We start from the raw sequence: 22686 nt of genomic DNA on the forward strand, positions 1-22686 counted from the left end.
GATATTAACAAATGGTACGCACTGAGAGACATGCCAAAGTAAAAACAAAGCTAAAAAATAAATAAATAAATAAAACGCAACATTATCAGGAAGAGAATCTGCCTCGCACTTGTGCATATTTGAGATGCTTCAACAAGCAGGTCAGCTCACTCATGCAGTTTCATAGACTCCTGCTAAACAACCTTGAGGTGCTCCAGTTGTGGAAATTAATATAAAATGCACCCTTTGTTAGCTGGGATTGGCTCCAGCAGACCCCCGTGACCCTGTAGTTAGGATATAGCGGGTTGGTCAATGGATGGATGAATGTAATGATAGGGGGTAGTCAAAAATTTAAATTCTACTTCAATTTTAACCACATTCCATTTTTGGGACATGTGTTTGGGATGATGCCACCATACGACTGGATGACTTGAAGTGGGGATTAGGCAAATATGAGTAACGTGATTTTTTTCATGGATGTTTTTCATAATGTTTGCAGTTGTCTGGTGTTGGCCACCAGAGTTGCCCATTGCATCAGAAAGTACAGCGAGGCACCAATGCTATCTGCTAATCCTCCATACCACCCAAGTCTGAATTTTGCACATACTGAATGAGGCCTGTTTTTAAACTTTTTGTACACATTCTAATAATACACAACCTACAACTGATGAACAAAGTCTCGCCAGTTTCAGAAAACCCATTTAAGAAAAAAGGATTCCATAAAGCTTACACATGCCATAGTTAGTACTTAAATGAAGCTCCTCTTACAGGAGTTCAGTATTTTGTCAAGGTTTCTTAAATCAAAAACATTTGCTGCTTTTAAGTGGATGTATTTTGTTAAGTTTCAAGGCCTTTGTTTTCACATTTGGACACCAGATCCATCAAGCCCTTTTTAAAACGCAAGAAAAGGCTAGGTATAAAATGTATTTAAAAATCATTCACTTTAGCAGAAACATATATAGAAATTAATAAATGCAGTGGATTCAGAAAGTATTTAGAACTCTTCACTTTCTGCACACTTTATTTTGTTGATCATAAAAATTGTAAAGGAATAAATTTGCCATTTTTTGTTCATCAATATACAATGCACTCAATTTACCATAACAACAAAGTAAAACATGTTTTCAGAAAGGTTTACAAATTATTAAAAACCGAGAACTGAAATCTCTCATTTATACAGGTATTCATTCCCCTTAATAGAAGCCCATTTGGCAGCTATTTCATCCTTGAGGCTTCTTTTTTGTAATTCTCTACAAGCGCTGCACACAAGCTCTCCTACACTGGCTGGGATGTATCTGTTAACTACCATCATCAGGTCTCTCCACATACGCTCTATGGAGTTTAAGTCTGGGCTTTGGCCGGACTACTCAAGGACACTCAGACTTACCCTGAAACTGCTCCAGTGTTGTCTTAACTGTGTGCTTTGAGTTATTGTCAAGCTGAAAAGTGAACCAAAGCCAGAGGTGGTAAGCACTCTGGAACAGGTTTTCCTCAAAGACCTCTCTGTATTTGGCCGCACTCATCTTGCCCTCAACTCTGAGCATACTTCCCTCAAAGAAGCAGCACCCTCAAAGCCTGGTAATATCACTACCAAGCTACACTGTAAGGACAGTATTAGGTAATTGACATCATGCGTGAAGTTCAGCCCAAAGAATTCAATTTTTCGTCTCACCAGAACAGAGAATGTTTTTCTTCATGCTCTAATGCACAGAGATTTAAACTCATACTGTATGTGTCAACAGTGGCTTCCTTCTAGGCCATCTACCGTCTACTGAGTGATGGAGTGCTGCTGAGATGGTAGATCATCACAAAGGTTGCCCCTTCGAATCAGAGGACTTCTAAAGTACCGTTAGAGTGTTCACTGGGCCCTTAGTCACCTCCTTGGCCAAGTCTGTTGTTGCCTGGTTATTCAATTTGACTGGACGGCCAACTCTGGGAAGAGAACTGGTGGCTTCAAATTTCTTCCATTTCATAGGCTATTTTGCCCCCGAAAACACTCAAGAGCTTTAGAAATGCCTTTTTTCCATATGCCCTGATTTACGCCTCATCACAATTTGATTACACTGGTTTACAAAGAGTTCCTTGGACTTCATGGTTTAGATTTTGTTCTGACACACAGTGTGAATTATGGGACCTTGTATACCCAGGAGTGTGTGCCTTTCTACATGATGTCCAATCAATTCAGTTTGCTACAACTGTACTTCAATCAGGTTCTAGGAATGTCTCAAGGAGAACTACAGCAAACAGGATGCACCTGACCGTAATTTGGAGTGCCAGAGTAAATTGCCTGAAGATGTATATGTATATGAAGAATAGATTGGAATTTTTGATTTTTAATAAACCTGCAAACCTTTCTGAAAACATGTTTTCACTTTCTCATCAGGGGGTTTCCGAGGGTAGATTGGTGGGCAAATACGGCAAATCTATTTAAAATTACATCTGCAACACCTTTAAGTGTGCAAAAAGTGAAGGAGTCTGAATCCTTTCTGAATTCGCTGTATACCACAGAAGAACTTCGACTATCCTATTTTAAATTACTAAAGATCATTACAAATACTGCAAGAGCCTGTAGGTATTCTATTTGTAATTTGTGTGCGATGTATTTTGTCAGCAGATATGGTGTGACGTAAAGAGTTTCCCTTTGTAGTCTGCCCTCACCTCATCTAGTAGCATGTTGTACTCCTGCTCTCTCTTGCTGGCTGAACGCTGGTGTTTGTTGCGCTCCTGTAAAAGTTGTTCCTCGAGAATTCTCACCATATCCTTCAATACCTTCATGGATCGGGGATCCCGGCGTGGCTGGGATGATTCTGATCGCAGGAGCTCCAGTTCCCTTGTTAGGAGGGCCTTTTCTTGACGCATCTGCTCCACTCTGCCCACAATAAACAGGAACAGAAAATGAGATAATGTAAACTTGATGAACTGGAAAGAATGAGATAGCAAACAGACAGAAACACTCAATGTGAAATGGAACCAATGTGACAAGAGTGTGTTGCTGCCATGCCCAATTCAGCTTTCTTAATATTCCCAGCTAGTAATAATGGCCGGCATTTCCTGCCCAGCAGTTTACAGTGACATAACAGCTTTGTAATCCATACTTGATCATAGATCAGGTATTCAGCCATCCCTGATAAAGAGAGAAACTGAATGCAACAGCAATACTAGTTTACAATGAAAAGAAAAGAAAAGCAAAAGCAAATCTGTACAGGCTACACTGACTCTGCTTGAAGACGATGCATATCCCCATCTCTGGTATCAGGTCCCTCATTCGACATCCATTCTGTTAGTTGAGACCGCAATCTGCGATTTTCCCTTTGAAGCAGAACTGGGTCCAGCTTTCCATAAAATGCTAGTGGTAGCGGGTAGTGAATTCTGCAATTAAAAAATCAATTAATCAATCAATGTGTGCCTCAGAGTTAAATACTTGCAAATGTACCACATCACAAAAAGCAAGATTTGACTAATGACATCATACAGTATAACAAGAATGTTACTGGCATCTTGCAACTGGGACAAAATTAAGGAAGTCCATATTAATAATAATGGATTTGAATTTGAATCTTGCCTGTCAAACTCCACAGAGTAGATTAAAATGAAGTATCGCTTCATGTTGAGGGCCGGAGACTTGACTAGCGGCCGGACACATTCTGAATGGGATGCTTTTTTCTTATGCAGTTGTTGCAGATCATCGAATGTCAAAAGCTGAAGGGTCACCGATTCACAGGACTAAAAACAATAAAAAAGGAAGAAAGCAGATGTTAATAAAGCACTAATTGCAAGAAAAGATGTAGCTTGTAGTCATGACAGCTTCTTACCGCTGTGCTCTCCAACAGGTAACATGGACTGAGCTCATCATTTGTACACATTCCCAGTGATAAATTACAGTGTTTCAAAAGGATTAACACAATATTATCCTGGCCAAGTATTCAGTCCATAATCAACCATCTAATTTTACTGAATAATCAATTCTTTAATTAAATTTTGTGATATTTTTATTTCATAGTAATGTAACTCAAAAATGATTTTGCAACACCGTTTTAAGTTAAAAGAAAAACAAGAATGAAACAACTGTCACACATGTGTGTCTGAGAACCACCTTCATGGCTCTGGTGAGGTAAGCGGTTCCACCTCTGAACAAGAGGGGCCGCTGACGCTGATGGTATCATCTTTTACCCCACCAGCATCCAAGAGCCCCCTAAGGAAGATGTGTTACTCTGGCCCATGCATCTGGCAAGGCTTCGCCCCTTTGGTGCAGGCGCTGTATAAATCAGGCCACCAGGGGGCCAGACGTTAGACCAGGGGTCCTCAATCACAGTCCTGGAGGGCCACAATGGCTGCAGCTTTTTATTCCAATTAGTTTCCTAATTAGAAAGTAGTCCACGCTGATAATGAAACTTGGTATTGAAACTGTTTGGCTTGTTAATCCAAGTGTTTTGTGGACCAGAATTGATTTAAACTTAATGGTCCTTCCAATTGCCCTCTCATTCATTTCTAAACATTTTTATCACAGATGCTTCATGGTAAGCACTTGAGCTGCAGAGCTGCTGGTTTATTGGTTATCTGCATCTCATTATTAATGAATGTCCAATTAAGAAAACAGGCAACAATTAAAACTTAAATGCAGCTGCTAAAATCTAAAATAGGCAATTAAGGGTTCTGAATGGTCACAGGCAAGAGAATTAAAATTAAGCCCAAAAAACACATTACTTTAGGAGTAAATAAAAGGGTTCTTATTAAGAAACTGGTTAAAGTGAAAACCTGCAGCCATAGCAGACCTCCAGGACTATAACTGAGGACCTCTGATCTACAAAGTCACTAAAATTTACATTTGATGAATGAAAGCACCAACAAGGCATACAGATAAACACCAACTATCATTATCAGCAAGGACTGAGTTCTAAATAGGACACTGCGGCCCTCCAGGACCAGGATTGAGGACCACTGCGTTAGACTTTGACCGGTGACAGAGGAGGACAGAGTTTCCCCATTCCCCAGCCAAGCAAGCCAAAGAAGAAACAAAGCTAACTAAAGCAGATTATTTTTAGCTTTACGGCTGCATTTCTGTATTTCACTTAACTGTAAATGAGTGGATCCCACTAGCTCCCCAATTTTTAGCCTGCCAATGACAGTTTGTTCCCGGCCATGTTACCCAACGTTAAAAAATAATGTATTGTATGACACGGAGGAAACACTACCAAAGACATGCATGCTTTTTTATTACTGTCCTCTATTGTTTGTAATATCACTAATTATCACCTGTTATTCCTAAATGGAAACAGTTGTTCAATTGCATTACTAACTGATGCAAAACAAACTATCTCCCACCATGCCACCAAAAATAAAAAATTTACCTTTGTGACGGCAGACACCAACATGTTGCAAAAGATTGCAAACTCCTTGAAATTGCCCGTTTTTCGGGTCAGGTTCTCGATATCTAAGGAAAGAATAGATGAGAGAAATTGCACCATTATTGGACACAGGGCCAAACAGGCCCTAACCATTTACGATTCATCATTGAATCAATAAATCAAATCTTTATTAATGATCTTCTTCAGACCTGCTGTTGTGCTTTGCTATTTTTTTCTTTGTGTATGCTAGGAACTCAAAAAAAGGCAACGCAGATTCATAGAGGGCCACAAAAGCGGATTTTTTTTTTTATTGACATTCACTAGGGTCAATACTTACCCACACTTTTGTGATAATTTCATTTGGGTTGACTGTGTAGCTTTCCTCACTATCGTATGTGTGTGGTCACACTTGTAAAGATCTGACCTTGATCAGTCAGTTTCATTTGTTGTTTTCAAGGAGTAAACATGGTTGATCCACTCTACAAGTGCATCAGAGAAGAGCAGCAAACCTGCTTTTTATGGAATGAAGGTGTACCAGGGACTGAAATCCACATCATTTTGTCAGAATTATGGTACAGACTTCAACAATATTGGTGGTAGTAGACATGGGGATGGGTGGTCGTTTCCTTCTTCATGCTTAACACTTTCCCAAACATTTTTTAACTTTCAATCTACTCATAAACATGGTAACAATCGTCTCCAAATCGTGCAGAAAGCCTTCTATGGATATCAGCCCCTGTTATACCTTCAGTCCATAACGAGCTCACTGCTCTTCTTTGGTGCGCTTGGATGGAATGGCAAAAACAGACAGCATGGCTGTTTGTATACAGTGGCAGAGACAGTAGCATGACCCACTGTTTGAATGGAGCGGCAGAGACGTTTTGCCTCTCTCTTAATCTCAGTCCGGTCCTGTCATCCTTAAAACACCGTTTGGACTAGTGGTCTGCTGAAGTAATTTTGTTTTAACCACAAGCTTCTATTCAATCCTTGTTCTTTCACTTCTGCTCTCTCTATTGTCCCAGTGGCTGACTTCTTGAAAGAGGAATGTGATGCCCGGGTTGCCCACAGTTGGCATCACCTCCATGAACTCAGGAAATCGATAGTCATGAAACTGAAACAGACTTGGAAATGATGACACATAACAGCAAGAGGTAGGAGAAATCCAGTGTTTTAGAAAATAAAAGGTATACAGCAGTGTTCAAACAACAAAATGCAGTGCAGTCTTTCAGTAAATATTACAGAATAAAAGCAGAGATAATGAGGAGGTTAAAATGCAACTAAATAAATATTCCTTAAATAGGTTTAAAGCAACAGTAAAGCACAGCGAGGATTAACTCATAAAAACCATCATGAGCTGCAGTGCATCCCTCTATAACGTTCCTCCTGCACACCATCTATGGTCTGCTCAATGAGGGCAGATGTCCCCTGGTAAGCACAGTCGAATCCCAGATGATGTCCACAAGGATTCTGCAAGCCCTGCTCCCATCTCCTACTGCCATCCTTCAGCATTTTATGGGGGGCATCTTGGAGCCGTAGTTCACTTCTTGTCCCTTGGTGCTCAGCAGTAATGACTCTGCTCCATGAGCCCCATCTAGTTGCTCCACCTGGGGCCCACCCTAACCACTCTGTAACACCAGCTATGCCACAGTCCTGCTGATCTTTACTTTTCCTTTAAACCTGCAGATCTTTCTCCTTTTCTTCTCCCTCTCTTTTCTCCCCAGGTTCATTTATAATTCTGTGGATAAGGCATCCTAATTACATTTCTGTGGAGGGTTGGTATGGAACAGCTGATTTAATCAAGCAATCAGCTCACCACAACAGTGAACACCCCACGGCTGTGTCTATGGAACACAAGACACACTGTTTGAATTTTAAAAATCCACACACAGCCATGGACCCCTAAATATGTGTTACCACAAACGAATGGTGTCATGCTCCTAAAACTTGTCCTCCTTCCAGAGGGATATAAATTCTACCTGTCCAACTAAAATCTACACTTCTGATGTCACAGAGTACAAGAGCAGCAGCTTCACATTCACTAGGCAGCATGAGTTACAGCAAAACTCTCTTGTACAATCAGTTACAACCAGACTGATGCAAAGCCTTCAACTCTGGTGTTGAGCCCGGTCAGTCAGTTCCTGCTGGTTAAGATTTGGTATTTTCAGCTAAGGGCCAGACACCTGCATGGTTAGTAGCCTTATCTGAGCTGGTAAAAGCACTGTCACATTACATGACTTTATGTCATGGGGCAAGTTAGAATTGCCAATTGCAAACACTGATCTCATCACTGCACCATGTTAAATTACAGGGCTGAAAACTGAAGCCCATTTCACATTTACCAACTAAGCACTGATTTTCCAACTCAGTTGTGCTTTCCCCATTTTCTGACAGCCAATAGTGTATTGACTTACAGACGACACTTTACAAAGGGTTAACAGCTGCAGCAAGTTCACCCATAATCTCTGCCCTTTAATTCTTTTTTTCTGTTCTGTTATGGTACATAAAATACAAGAAATCAGACAGATGGGCCCATTCCTCCATGCAGATCTCCTCTAGAGCAGTGATGTTTTGGGGCTGTCGCTGGGCAACACGGACTTTCAACTCCCTCCAAAGATTTACTATGGGGTTGAGATGTGGAGACTGGCTAGGCCACTCCAGGACCTTGAAATGCTTCTTACGAAGCCACTCCTTCGTTACCCGGGCGGTGTGTTTGGGATCATTGTCATGCTGAAAGACCCAGCCATGTTTCATCTTCAATGCCCTTGCTGATGGAAGAAGGTTTTCACTCAAAATCTGACGATACATGGCCCCATTCATTCTTTCCTTTACACAGATCAGTCGTCCTGGTCCCTTTGCAGAAAAACAGCCCTAAAGCCTGATGTTTCCACCCCCATGCTTTACAGTAGGTATGGTGTTCTTTGGATGCATCTCAGCATTCTTTCTCCTCCAAACACGACGAGTAGAGTTTTTTACCAAAAAGTTCTATTTTGGTTTCATCTGACCATAAGACATTCTCCCAGTCCTCTTCTGGATCATCCAAATGCTCTCTAGCAAACTTCAGACGGGCCTGCACATGTACTGGCTTAAGCAGGGGGACACGTCTGGCACTGCAGGATTTGAGTCCCTGGCGGCGTAGTGTGTTACTGATGGTAGCCTTTGTTACTTTGGTCCCAGCTCTCTGCAGGTCATTCACTAGGTCCCCCATGTGGTTCTGGGATTGTTGCTCACCGTTCTTGTGATCATTTTGACCCCACGGGGTGAGATCTTGCGTGGAGCCCCAGATCGAGGGAGATTATCAGTGGTCTTGTATGTCTTCCATTTTCTAATAATTGCTCCCACAGTTGATTTCTTCACACCAAGCTGCTTACCTATTGCAGATTCAGTCTTCCCAGCCTGGTGCAGGTCTACAATTTTGTTTCTGGTGTCCTTTGACAGCTCTTTGGTCTTGGCCATAGTGGAGTTTGGAGTGTGACTGTTTGAGGTTGCTGCGGTGGGTTGGCACCCTGCCCAGGATTGGTTCCTGCCTTGTGCCCTGTGTTGGCTGGGATTGGCTCCAGCAGACCCCCGTGACCCTGTAGTTAGGAATATAGCGGGTTGGAAAATGGATGGATGGATGGATGTTTGAGGTTGTGGACAGGTGTCTTTTATATTGATAACGAGTTCAAACAGGTGCCATTAATACAGGTAACGAGTGGAGGGCAGAGAAGCCTCTTACAGAAGAAGTTACAGGTCTGTGAGAGCCAGAAATCTTGCTTGTTTGTAGGTGACCAAATACTTATTTTCCACCATAATTTGCAAATAATTTCTTTAAAAATCAGACAATGTGATTTTCTGGATTTTTTTTTCTCATTTTGTCTCTCATAGTTGAGGTAAATCTATGATGAAAATTACAGGCCTCTCTCATCTTTGTAAGTGTGAGAACCTGCACAATTGGTGGCTGACTAAATACTTTTTTGCCCCACTGTAGCTACAGTCTATGCATTGTACTTCCGATGGAACATTCATTTTATTAATTTGGTTGTCAACTCTCCTGCGAACACTGCCCACCCCTCTGACTGAATGAGAAAATCAAACATGTTTTATCCTAGCCAGTCACAGACTAGTTGATCTCAGTCGCTAGGATGGTCACATTAGATGATTGGCTAAGATTATGTAAATAAAGGCTATGACTGAAAATCACAGGAAAAGTTACGTAATGTGACATGGGTTAAAGTCGTAAATGTGCCTGAGCAAGGACTGTCCAATACAGCTTCCATGCCAGGTTAAACCTTTTTAAAATTAGGAATGGTTATAAAGTGCCCTCCATAATATTTGGGGTAAAGACACATTTTTCCTTGATTTATAAAAACTGTTGTCATTTCTAAATGGTGTAACTGAAATGTATGCAAATACCTTTCAATTAAAGTCTGAAAAGCACACTTTAATCACATCTGAATTGTTGGATTAGTAATTTTAAACTGTGAAAAAGAAGGGTAAATATGTCTCAGTCACATACATTATGGAGGCCACTGTGTATTAACAAAAAAACAAAAACAAAAAAAAACTATCAACCTATTTACTAGAAATTACTCTCCATTACAACAAAAAAGTTGTAACAGTGAATAGTTCAGAGAGAGAGAGAGACATGTCAAAGGCACTATATGACAGATAGATGTCAAAGGCACTATATAATAGATAGATAGATAGATATCAAAGGCACTATATGACAGACAGACAGACACACTAGCTGTGTAAGCCGTGCTGTAAAAAGCCTGAGGTCCTAGAAAATATTGAAACCATCAGAAAAACAATAGAAATGTAGAGATGTCAGGTAATTGAAATGAACTACTCTGGGCATCTCTCTCCTAGGAGGTTTCATTTTGCTGATGTGCTTGCATTGCTTCTGTATTAGTGGCTAAGTGAGTGACTTTCTTCGAAAGGTTTTGTTTTGCTGACGTGCTGGGCTCGCTTGCATATCCTCAGAGGTGGAGCCCTTACCCCAACTCCACCTCTCACTTCTGGACCGGACAGACCCACACAATTCCACGCGTAGACGTTTATATACAAGATATAATATATATATATATATATATAAACACACACACACACACACACACACACACACACACACACACATGCTTGCTCACAAACACACACCACATAGATCAATTTAGCTTGCTACTCACACTCAGGGCTAAATTCAGCCCCCCACTGCTCCGTGGTAACTGTGTTCGACACTTCCACCTCCAACAAGTCCTCTCCCCATGACACCAAGATGGAGTATTTTGTCCCTTGGAACACAAATTCTTTCTGCACAGTTTCCATTCTTCCAAGCATCCACTGCAGGCCCCTTCCACCTGTGTGGGGCAGGCCACCGTCAAAGTGAAGAGATGCAATGTGGAAAGGTCAGCCTGAAACCACAAAGATGGGAATTACAGATAGAAAAACAGAGAGAAAATAAGTCATAGCCATTTCTGCAGAGTGGTGTAGGTTTCACTGAATGACCAGAAGCAAGATGACCACATGAATCAACCAGACAATTGCTCATTTTAGTTCATCCAAACTTTTGATCACAGCTTAACTGACATACAGTACTTTAACAGTTTACAGCACCTGAAGTCCACAGGTAAATTGGCTTTCCATAATAAACCTGTCTGATTTTCCAGGATGTTTTTACAAGTCTCATTTTCAGCAAACAACATTTGTACTTAGTTTCTTATTTAGGTATCTTCTCTGTTAGTTCAGCTTAACACTTGTTGTTCTTCACAGCTGCATATTTAAAGGATACTTACTCAGTTTGAACCCAAAACTCAAGCAGAGTCAGCAGACATTCTCTGGTCTCTCTGAGAATTGCCGATGAATACTTTCTAAGCATTACACACCACCATTAATTTCATTCAATTTCAATGCATAAGTATACCTTTAACATGATGTCCTAATTATTAGCCACAGCTAGAAGGTCATGTCTTCCTGTCACTGAAACTTTTCACGTAAATGTCTCCTTAGAAATGTTTCTGGATATTTAAGAATGCCATCTATAAACAAGGCCCCGACCACTGGGGCTATCAATCAGTGAGACATCAATCTATCCTTTTCCTAAGCTGATTGTCCAGTTGTGAGTTATGGGATGTTGGAGGCTTTTTTTGTCAGGATTGGCCCAAGTCACACACCTCTACTCACATATTGGCCATATTTGTCAATGGGGTATAGCAAAACAACCCCACTGGGGCAACATGCAAATTCCACACGGTGTCTTGACCTGGACTGCAACTGTGGTAACCATTGTGACGCCAAACATGGAGATGTGTTTTTATTACTTAAAATTGTGAACTCGTCAAGAATGTGGAACCAAGAGGTACAATTAAGCAAAAATGTAAGTAAGCCCTAAAAGAAGACACTTAAGCCCAGAAGTGGCTCCATTTCACAAACCCACTTTCCAAAAATTAGAATGAGAAACTAAAACAGAAATAATCTAAATATCTACTATATAGCTCTGTAAGCCATCTGAAGGTCTCAAGGGCTGCAGCCTATCCCAGCGGCATGAGATGCAAGAGAAGAAGCAGCTGACCACTCTCATGAATGACTGGCCACTTCAGAGTCAACACGTCTTTGAGATATGTAAATAAAAAACTGGAGGATTTACAGGAAAAAGTGCAAACCTGACATACTGATCGGGCTGAAAATTAAACCCAAGTCCCTGAAGTTCTTATAAATCCAAGCGACGCATAAATCTCACCAGATTTCCTTCATTTAGATTTGGCTTTAACCACACTGCGGAATGATACAACTCCCAAACTGCCTTTTATTTTTTTTGTTTTACTCCATTTAAGAATATTTTAAATTAAAACTGTAATGCATGGATTTATTTTACACTGCCAGCACAATCCATAACATTTTCTTTATAGTACTAATTGTTGTCTTTGAACCTCACCTATAAATACACAGTTCCATGCAAAGGTCTGGGCAACCTTTCACTTGTAAGGTCTCAGAACTTGTTAGCTTGTCAAGTGTTAATCTACTCAAGAACTGTTATTAGGAACTAATTAGGAATATTTTTTTTGACTTGTCAAACATTTTCCAACACTCCACAACCATGGGCACTTGTAGACAACAGACTGAGGATCTGGAAATTAAATCAACCGGTGCCTATCAAAGAAGGGGAGGGCTATTAAAAAATATCAATGTGCTTACAGCTAGAAACTTCCACAGTCTGTAATGTCATTAAGAAATGGCAGTGGGGGAACTGCGAGGTCAAGACAAGAACAGAAAGACCACAAAAATGGACCAGGCAGGCAAAGCAAAACCCACATATGACTGTAAAGGACCTCCAGAGCAAGGGGTGGTGGAGCAATGCTCTACCGTGCAGAATTACTTACATGGACATGGCCTTCATGGAAGAGCCACCAGAATAAACCTTACTTATGATGTCATCGCAAACAACAACGCTGGCATAAGAAAGAGGTATTTTGGAACCAAGTGTTTTGAACAGATGAAGTCAAAATTAAATTCTTTGGCCATTTCAAGACAAGAACAACTAAGCCAACTTATAAGTACAGGGTGGCTCTAATATGCCTTGGAGTTGTGTGGTCACTAGTGGCACGGGAAACATTGTGCTAATACACAGGAGAATGGATTCCCATAAATTTATCAACATATCTTCAAGGAGAATGTCAGATAGTTGGAAAACTGAAGATGAAAAAGCATGGCTTCTACAATCAAAGAAAGACCCAAAACTCACTTCAGAATCAACTATGAAATACCTCAAGAAACCGACAGACATGTGTGCACTCAAGATACACCTCCAATGCTGTTAGGACTCTTAAAATTCATCTCTAGGATGCGAGATGGTGCTAACACTTTCACTCTCGTTACCCTTAAAACAGAGGACATGCAGTTGGAAGAATGATAACGTAATTCCCTTCTTCCTACATCACAGAACTCCTCTGCCTCTTTCATCTCATACCATATAAAAGACCATTAGTAACCACAAGTTAGCAGTCAGTCAGGAGCCCATACCTGGGAACAGAGTAGCCACACGCCAGAAGTAACTTTAAAATGAACCTATTTGGTCTTGATAGCTTCATTTTGTTTCTAAATATTCATGTCTATTAAATGGGGTTCACTTTGTTGGTGCTCCAACTCTTCATCATGTGTCATCCCAAGAAAATCTCACAGCTAGAAGCAACCTACAAAGAGTGGTGAAAAACAAGAATTCAAAGACTCATAACTGCCCACAAAAATGTTTGCAGGATGTGATTTATGCCAAAGGGGGTGTTACTAAATACTGACTGAGTCGGGAACCCACACGGTTACTTTTTTTTTTCTTTTAAACAATTTTTTTAGTTTAAATCAAATAAACTGTAATTGAACATTTTCAGAAAAAAATGACATTGTTTTAATGTGTTCGCTGTCAGTTATATTGACATTTGAAGTCAAATATAGTAAATACAACATGTAATTTGGCCAGGGGTGTTTAAACCTTTCCATGGAACTGGTGAAACTGCTCCAAGTCTGGGAAATATTTTGAGGGAAAGTCATAATTAATTAATTAATACTATTGTGATAAATGTGTTTGGGTTGGCTGCACAGCTTACCCCTCGTATATGTAAATACTATGGCGTGTCTGTGGTCACAGTGGTAATGTTTTGATCAATCGGTTTCTGCTGTTGTTTTGTAGACGTAAACATAGCTGATGCACTCTGTGTACCAACAAAGAGCAGTGATTTTAAATTGGCTGAACGTGTACCTGAGATCCACAGAAATCTTTCTGTACTAGATGGATGGATAGACAGACAGACAGACAGACACTTTATTAATCCCAAGAGGAAATTCACAAGTCATTGTCTTGAGTCAAGGAGTCATTGTTTTACCATGACAAGTTAGTTTACGAATGGTTTAAGAAGTTCAAAAATGGTCAGACAAGTGTTAAGCAAGAAGAAAAAGAGTGGGATGTCCGTCAACATCCTCTACCAATGACAACATTGATTCTAACAAACCAATAAGGATTTTGGCCCCTTGTAGACCTTTAGCCCATAAAAAGCAGATCACTGCTCACTGCTCTTCTTGGGTGAAAATGAAGAGCAAAGCAGCCATGCTTACTTCTAGAAAATCACAACAGAAACATGACTGATCAGGCTTGAAACTTTACCACTGTGACTACAGATGCAGACTTCATCAACTCTTTCCTCCTGCTTGGATGACCAAGAACTTCCTTAAGCTGAACAGCACCAAAACTGAAGCTCTTTTAATTGGCACCCCCTGTCAACCTCGTTCCTCTGTAAATTGTATTTCCTTTTCTGGCCATACCCCTTCTGTTACTAATTTGGGTGTCAAGTTAGACTCCCATTTGTTAGTTGATACAAATGTCCATCACCTTTGTAAAATTGCATTCCTTCATCTCCGAAACATAGCCAAACTCCGTCCCTGCCTCTCCCTCTGTGATGCTGAGAAGCTGGTTCATGCCTTTGTCTCCTCCAGGCTGAACTATTGTAATGCACTCCTCATCGGGATCCCCAACAAGAGCCTTCAAATGCTACAACAAATCCAAAATAGTGCTGCAAGAATCCTGATGAGGGTGCGGAAATATGAACATATCTCACCAATCCTTCGGTCACTTCATTGGCTCCCTATCCACCTCCGTATTGAATACAAACTTTCTTGTTTGCTCACTCATCAGTGTATTCATGGAAATGCTCCACAATACCTTATGGAACTTCTTATATTACAATCCACTACAAGAAACCTTCGTCTTGCAAATACCTACCGCCTTCGCCCCCCGATTACCAAACTTCGTACAATGGGTGACTGAGCCTTTGCAGTCGCTGCTCCGCAGCTCTGGAATGGCCTACCAGAGAACTTGAGAACACAGCAGATAGTGGGTTGTTTTAAAAAACAGTTAAACGACTTCTATTTAGGAGGGCATGTTAACAAAATTGCCTCTAATTATTGTTTTATCTTGTTGTGCCTTTGTTTAAATTTTTATGTAGCACTTTGAGGTTTACTACAAATGTAAAGTGCCTTATAAATAAAATGAATTATTATTATTATTATGTTTCCACATGTGAGTGGGGAAAGCTGTACACCCAATCCAAATAAAATGATCATAAAGCTGAGGATAATGATTGGCTTGCCCTCACAGATTTGAAGACTTCTTGTGATTCTTACACTATACAGGGAGCCCCAATAGCTATTCTGGTAGCAATAGGGTCAACTCAATCAAATAACCCTAACAAGACGCCAATCCTTCACCCTTCCTGGGACACCGCTGGCTTGCCAATTAATATAACAAACGCCACTTTCTCTTTGGATTGTCAGCGGTAGTGATGGCAAATTCAAAATTGCGATTCGAAACACTTTTGAAACCTTTGCAATACTTCACTTTCAAAACACTACTCCAAAGTCCATATCAAAAGAAGAGGTCATGTGACTATGGCGAATGGGGCTTCAATACATCACCCCCCCCCCCCCCACTTTCAAAAGTTTCAGTTGTCCTTTCAACACTGAAAAAAAAAGTAATGAAAGCTGATGATCTTTGATCAGAATAGTTTAACAACAAAAAAAACACAAATTGTTTAAAAGTCACAAAATTAAAAATGAACAAAATTACAATTGCACTTCCTTGTGCTGCTAATTGGCTGTTACTCACATGACTTGCTTTGCAACAACATAAAAGCCCATGTAAACTTCTGATTTTTTCTAAGTTTGGCCTCAATGTTTTGAGCACAGCCCTGTTGTTACGGTCGTCTGACTACTTTCTGATTTTGACTCTGAGTCTGTCTGGTCTATAGTCCACAGTTAGCTCCTGTCTGAACCTCTGCACAAATTACTATTCTTGATTTTGGAATAGGTAAAACCATTGATACAACAAAATAACATTGAAGGAGCCCTGAATATATATGGGAGCGCTATGTATGAACTTGTTGAGGATGACAAGGTTAAGTGCATGAAAAATATGACAATGTGGAGACACCTTCATTAAAAGCATCCAGGATCTTGTGATACTGTTAGCTCAACATAATCCGATGCAGGATTAGTCGATGGCCCACCTTCACTAAATGGTATATACACTCAAAATTATGTATGGTTCTTTATTATACTAATCTATTTGAACAACACAAAAATTACAAATCATTTTCTTATGCATAATGTTATGCATGAACAATTGCTGGCAGAAACAAAAACGCCGTTTACACTGTATCATGTAATGAGTGCTCTACCACACATACAGGACAAACGTTTAGAAAACTGGAGGCGTGTATCCAGGACCATCAAAATGCTATAAAGAGGAAAAATCCATAACCAATAAATAATGTGCAGTCACATTGACTCATCCAGACACAAGTTTAATTGGAAAGTAACTCAAGTCAGGACAAGAGGAAACTCAAACAGTGCATGAAAATTGAGCGAGATGTGGTTCACAAATGTGAGCCTGATTAACACGTGGCAAATTGCACCCTGTGTTGGCTGGGATTGGCTCCAGCAGACCCCCTTGACCCTGTAGTTCGGATATAGCGGGTCGGATAATGGATGGATGGAAATTTTGCTCACGTTCAGCTCAGAGCTAAGCCACTATGCCATCACCGACTCCATCCTATTTCCACATGAAATGACGTTCTCCCCTAATGTCTAATCCTTCTGATGAAGATACAAAAGCTCAGAAATAAATTGTAGATGATACAGTACATGCATTGTTTTATCTATAATAGATGTAGATACAGTATATGCATATAAGAAGAGGTCAACATTGCATTTAAATAGCACTTTTCAAGAAAATCAAAGCACTTAAATATCTATTATATCACTGATGAGAGGAATTAGTAGTAACTGGCATAAAAAAACGCAACATGCAAATGCCACAAAAAGAGCGCCTGGGCTCCCAGGTTGTGAGGCTCCACCACTAACCACAAGACCGCCTACTTATTTTTCCATATTTTTCTTTAATATGTTTCTATGTACTTCTCTGTACCACATATGTATTTATGTGTTCATTTCTCATAATTGTCATGAGGGACCCAGGTTACTGTACTGCCCATTTATGGTTTGATCATGTTGTTTGACAAACATTTAGGAAAAAAATAAATCTAAACAAGGTCACAAACCTATTAATAAATTCCTGGTCTCTGGTGTCCTGGAGAAGCTAATCGATACCCCATTTACTTGGCTGTGATGGTAAAGGATTCATGCAAAATGAAATGCACACTGAGCTCCCATTAGATTCACCATGATCTGCTCATCCTAATTAGATTATATTTTTGGGTCTCTAAATCCTTGGCCTAACAACTGTAAAGGGAAACATCTGTCAAAGTTGCATCAATTTGATATTTTCATTTTTTATCCGTTTATAACAATAAAGTAAAATATATGAAAAACTGACCCATGCCGGTTCCTACAATTTGTCTACTGTACTTCTGAGTACAAGCCACTTGGCACTGTTAGGAGTGAATGGATGAAAACCCACAATCCACGTACAAGAAACCCTGAGGATTATCGCCAGTTTTCCCCCAAGGTACACAGAAAACAACTGTGTCCAGATCTGACAACAAATCAGGTCAGTAAATGCAGTTTACAAAACGCTTTAGACTTTAATATTTCTATGTACTGTATATGTTGTACGGTGCTTCTGTGCATGCAATGTTGTAATTATGTACGGTGATGCAGTATTTTAAAGTTTTTTTTCTATAAAAGAGAAAGATGAAAAATCGACCCATGAGATTCGGTAAGGAACTTGTGATCATGCTCGCTATTAAAGGAGCTATATGAAACAAAGCTACATATCGCGATAATAAAACGAAGACAGAACAAAGCCTTGTAACGACACACGGTAAAGCGCAGGAAAAAAGCAATAAAAAAGGCCATAATCCCAAAGAGATTAAAGAATGCAATTCCGAGAGATGTTACGGTAAATTAAATGACACAGTAGCTTCTGTCTAACCCTCAACTTTCCGGACTTCAAACCCCTGTTAAAGTTACACAAAAGACACCTCTTTACCCACCTGCCTTCTTCGAAACCCAAAATCTTGTTGATGCACCGCTTAGTTATATCACAAATTAAAACCCTATAGACCTTGAATTAAACGTAATAGTAGTTAAGAATATTCAAAACCAACAGCACAGTGTCGCTCCTCCTCCGCCTCCTCCTTTCTTTCTGTCCGTTGCTTCTGTTGATGCGAGCGGGGGAACAACCGGGAGTTAGTGGCCCCGCCCTACGACACTTCTGATTGGCGAAACCGTTCGCAGACTCTTCCAGGTATGGTTCATTTCCGCGTCAATATAAATATAAGTCACCCCTCAATCATAGGGTGGGATTTTGTCGACTTCTTGCAAACTAAACCCGAAAGACGCCGTCAATCATTGGTGGAAATAAATGACAGTCTTATCGGCGACAAAGAAACACCTTCCGTCATTGGATGAAATACCACGAAGAGTACTCGCGCCGCACCAAAGTATTGTGGGAAATGTATTTCTGGGTATTCTGCAGGAAACTTGCTACCGCTTAGCATGCGGTGGCGCCATAGTTTACCTCTTCTGCCTCTTAATTTCGTTCAGTTTAACACTTCCGCTGTATAGATTGTATTCTAAACGTATATTTGCAATTTTTGTTTAACACCTTTATTCAGGAAATGGCATGAAAATGACCGATCAAATTCATTTTTTGATCCACGAGTAGTTGCAACAACGCAGGTTTGTCGGGTTTGAGCACTTCTCTTTTTATTGTTTCGTCAAGTAATTTAGATTATTCAGTACTTGCTATTAATAACGCTTCATTATCTGCGAGTAAATGGTTATTCTACCGAACGAAATATTAGATTAGGATTAGATTTATTTTTTAATTGATGGAGGTAAATTAGGGGATGTAGGGCCATCTAGTGGCTATGGTTTTATTCTGGAAAACCTCTTTCTACCAACTGTGTCGAATGTACTGATTTTTAATGAGTGACTTCATCTTTTATGTGAATTAGAAACAGCTACAGTCCAGTGAAAAAGGAAGTACAATCCATGGACATTGCTGACTTTTCCAGTGTATTTGAACAGGCAGACAGTAGATCTTCATGCAAACTGTCTACAGATACGTGTACCCAAGAAAACAATTGTGTTTTTAGTCATTTATTCAACAAAAATATCAATCAGTGTAATGGTCTACTGGGAGAAAAATAAGGGTACTGGTGTGCTGTGACCCCACCACTCAACCCAGATAGCGCTTCTCCATTCACTCATGCGATGACCCTTTCGATGTTATACTTAATGACATTAGAAAAGTCGCGACAGAAGTAATGTTTAAAAAGTAATTAAAAATCACATTTTACGTATTCTTCATCCATCCATCCATTTTCCAACCCGCACACAGGGTCACGGGGGTCTGCTGGAGCCAATCCCAGCCAACACAGGGCACAATGCAGGAACCAATCCCGGGCAGGGTGCCAACCCACCACAGGACACACACAAACACACCCACACACCAAGCCCAATTGAGAATCGCCAATCCACCTAACCTGCATGTTTTTGGACTGTGGGAGGAAACCGGAGCGCCCGGAGGAAACCCACGCAAACACGGGGAGAACATGCAAACTCCACGCAGGGAGGACCTGGGAATCGAACCCAGGTCCCCAGGTCTCCCAACTGCGAGGCAGCAGCGCTACCCACTGCGCCACCGTGCCGCCACGTATTCTTGTTTTTCTTTTGTAAATAAACAAATGTAAAAAAACACCGAAGTGTGCCTGTGGCGGGGTTATAACACACGAGTACCAAGGTAAGTCTACCCTTGTCCTCTGAAGCTGCATCGCCCACTTTAGTAGAAATGACTTCAGGCTGGCGTTTTACTTAACTGTCACTGACGTTGATTCGGTGAAATTTCTGACCACTCCTCTGCGCAAAAGTCCTTCAGTTGCAAGATGTTTACGGGTCTTTATGCAAGTCCTGCCCAGTGACGTGAGGTGAGGTTCATGGCTGGTGACTTCTTCAGAGTCAGATTTACAAATATATAAACCACAAAGAGTAGCTTATTCACTATTCAATTGGCAGCCCGCATGTACATTGACTACTGGTTATGTTTCATATCTCATCAGCATTCTTTACACACATAGACAGGTAAGGTGCATATTTGGCTAAGAGAGAACGTGACATTTCTAGCGGCGGGTGAGAGCGCCTTTGCTCTTCACCCTCCACGTGTTCTAAATTTGCCGTTGCAATTCCACAATTCACACTCATTCAATACACATGAATGTATAGAGTGGTGTGCAAAAACGGATTTCAATTTTTACCTTAATTGAAATATTTAGCTGTTTTTAAAAGCTTTTAATTCTGATGCTTTAATCAATTTTAATACAGACTGTTCAACACAAGGATAAGAAGAAAAACAAGAGTATTTTATTTCAGGTCAGAATTTAGTTTTTATATATTGGATTTTCCTTTCTTAGTCTGATCCCATTTTTTATAAAACTGAAAACTCTTTATGGTCTTACCTTTATTTGTAAATGAAGTCCATGCGCCTATCCTTCTCCACGAAAATCTCCGTCAGTTTCTTGTAAAAGTCCTCTATATTTTCTTTAAATTTTAAAAGTCTTAATCTTCCATTTTGGCAGTCAGTCGGAACAAAAAAAATAAAAATAAACGGGCCGCTGCAGTGCACTTGACTTTCTGATGTCGCTGACTTATTGGTGCCTCAGTGTAGAACACTGTCGGGCAACCGATGCCAGTGCGCCACGGAATTTTCTAGGGGCGCCGCGAAAACTTTTGTAAAATATTTAAAATTGCTAGTGTTTTTGAACTTTTGGTTGATTAAAAGGGTGGCACGGTGGCGCAGTGGGTAGCGCTGCGGCCTCACAGTTAGGACCTTTGGGTTCGCTTCCCAGGTCCTCCCTGCGTGGAGTTTGCATGTTCTCCCCGTGTCTGCGTGGGTTTCCTCCCACAGTCCAAAGACATGCTGGTTAGGTGCATTGGTGATTCTAAATTGGCTCTAGTGTGTGCTTGGTGTGTGTGTGTGTGCCCTGCGGTGGGCTGGCACCCTGCCCGGGATTGGTTCCCTGCCTTGTGCCCTGTGTTGGCTGGGATTGGCTCCAGCGGACCCCCGTGACCCTGTGTTCGGATTCAGCGGGTTGGAAAATAGATGGATGGTTGATTAAAAAGATAATGTTTAAAAAAAATATTTCATGTTGGAAAAACAGATAACGGTTAATCAGATTGTTGAATAAACGAATGTATTTATTTTGAATGCAAGTTAAAATTTTCGCTGTTCACCATTCATCATAATATCAACACCAGTGGTGTCAAAAACACATCTTGTGAGACTTAAAAAGTCTCGTTGTTAGAAGATCTCGCTCACTGTATGGACAGAAGAAGGCTGAGCAAATATAGAACGAGAAAATACGAACGCTACATTTCGGCTCTTGCCGACGAGAGAGTATCGCTGTATGGAAATGGAGTCTAAGAAACTCGTGAGAGACTTCAAATGATCGACAAGGAAATGCGCGTCGTATGTCTTTCGAAAATTGATCCTCGCATCAATCTCATATGTGCTGAAAAACAATCTCAATGTTCACATTAATTAAATTTAAGATTTACCCTTTGATTCCTTTATTAACAAAATGTCTTTCAAACTTGTAAAATTAACTGTTTTTATTGGCGATTGTCCATAGATTGTGTCGTCACGACTTTATTTCTGGGCAGTCCCTCAGGTGCGCCGCGAAAGAAAATTTTTGGACTTAGTGCGCCGCAACTCAAAGGTTTCCTTTCATTGGTGTAGAACAGCAGCAACGAGCACCTGTTTGGCTCACATGCGCCCCCTTCAGGACGGCACGGTACTGTCTGCCTTACCTTGTGCCTTTTCACTGCGGTTTTCTAAATATGTAACACACATTCATTAAAGATGTTAGCCAGACTGTAGAAAGTCAGGGTGTATAATAAACGTGTCTGCAGACATTATATTGACAACATACAGAGAGACAGCGACAGGCGCGCGCCAATTGAATGCATCAACCCCGTGTGAGGGAGAGCGCAATCCGAGGGGAGGTGAGGCTCGTGTTTCTCCCCTGTATTTGAACAGGAAATGCACCAATTCAGCGATTTTGACTATAAAAAAATGATCGAAATTACTGGAATCATACAGAAAACAAATTTATAGCACAGATCAAATGTATTTTACGTTATCATTATTAGTTTTTTTACTTTTCATGATGCTTCCCCTGACCTGACCATTTCAAATCAGGGTTTTGACTATGGCAGTCCATAACCCTGCAGTTCTTCTTTTAACTATTCAAAGTTGCAGATGTTTTAAGCAAGGGTGCCCAGACATTTGCACTGTGTGTGTAGCCAAATCATACGAAAACTGGATGTAGCACCTTGCCATTCGGTTAATGGTGTCCACAGAATGGGCACGGAATGAAACTCG

At 40.6% G+C, this 22686-nt stretch overlaps 1 protein-coding gene across 1 annotated transcript in view; it reads right to left on the bottom strand.

Annotated features, from left to right (window-relative positions):
• The window catches only part of ccdc61 (coiled-coil domain containing 61), a 45747-nt gene extending 27207 nt beyond the window's left edge, over positions 1-18540 (bottom strand). Inside the window, exons 1-6 of the mRNA XM_051919145.1 lie at positions 18296-18540; positions 10490-10714; positions 5328-5410; positions 3542-3702; positions 3196-3348; positions 2638-2848 (exon numbers count right to left, since the gene is read on the bottom strand). Coding sequence (XP_051775105.1) covers positions 2638-2848; positions 3196-3348; positions 3542-3702; positions 5328-5410; positions 10490-10640 — 759 coding nt within the window. The 5' untranslated portion in view covers positions 10641-10714; positions 18296-18540. The remainder of the gene's footprint in view (positions 1-2637; positions 2849-3195; positions 3349-3541; positions 3703-5327; positions 5411-10489; positions 10715-18295) is intronic.
• Between the last annotated feature and the right edge of the window lie 4146 nt (positions 18541-22686).

Source organism: Erpetoichthys calabaricus, chromosome 1 (genome assembly GCF_900747795.2).
Source record: "Erpetoichthys calabaricus chromosome 1, fErpCal1.3, whole genome shotgun sequence".
NCBI lineage: Eukaryota > Metazoa > Chordata > Cladistia > Polypteriformes > Polypteridae > Erpetoichthys > Erpetoichthys calabaricus.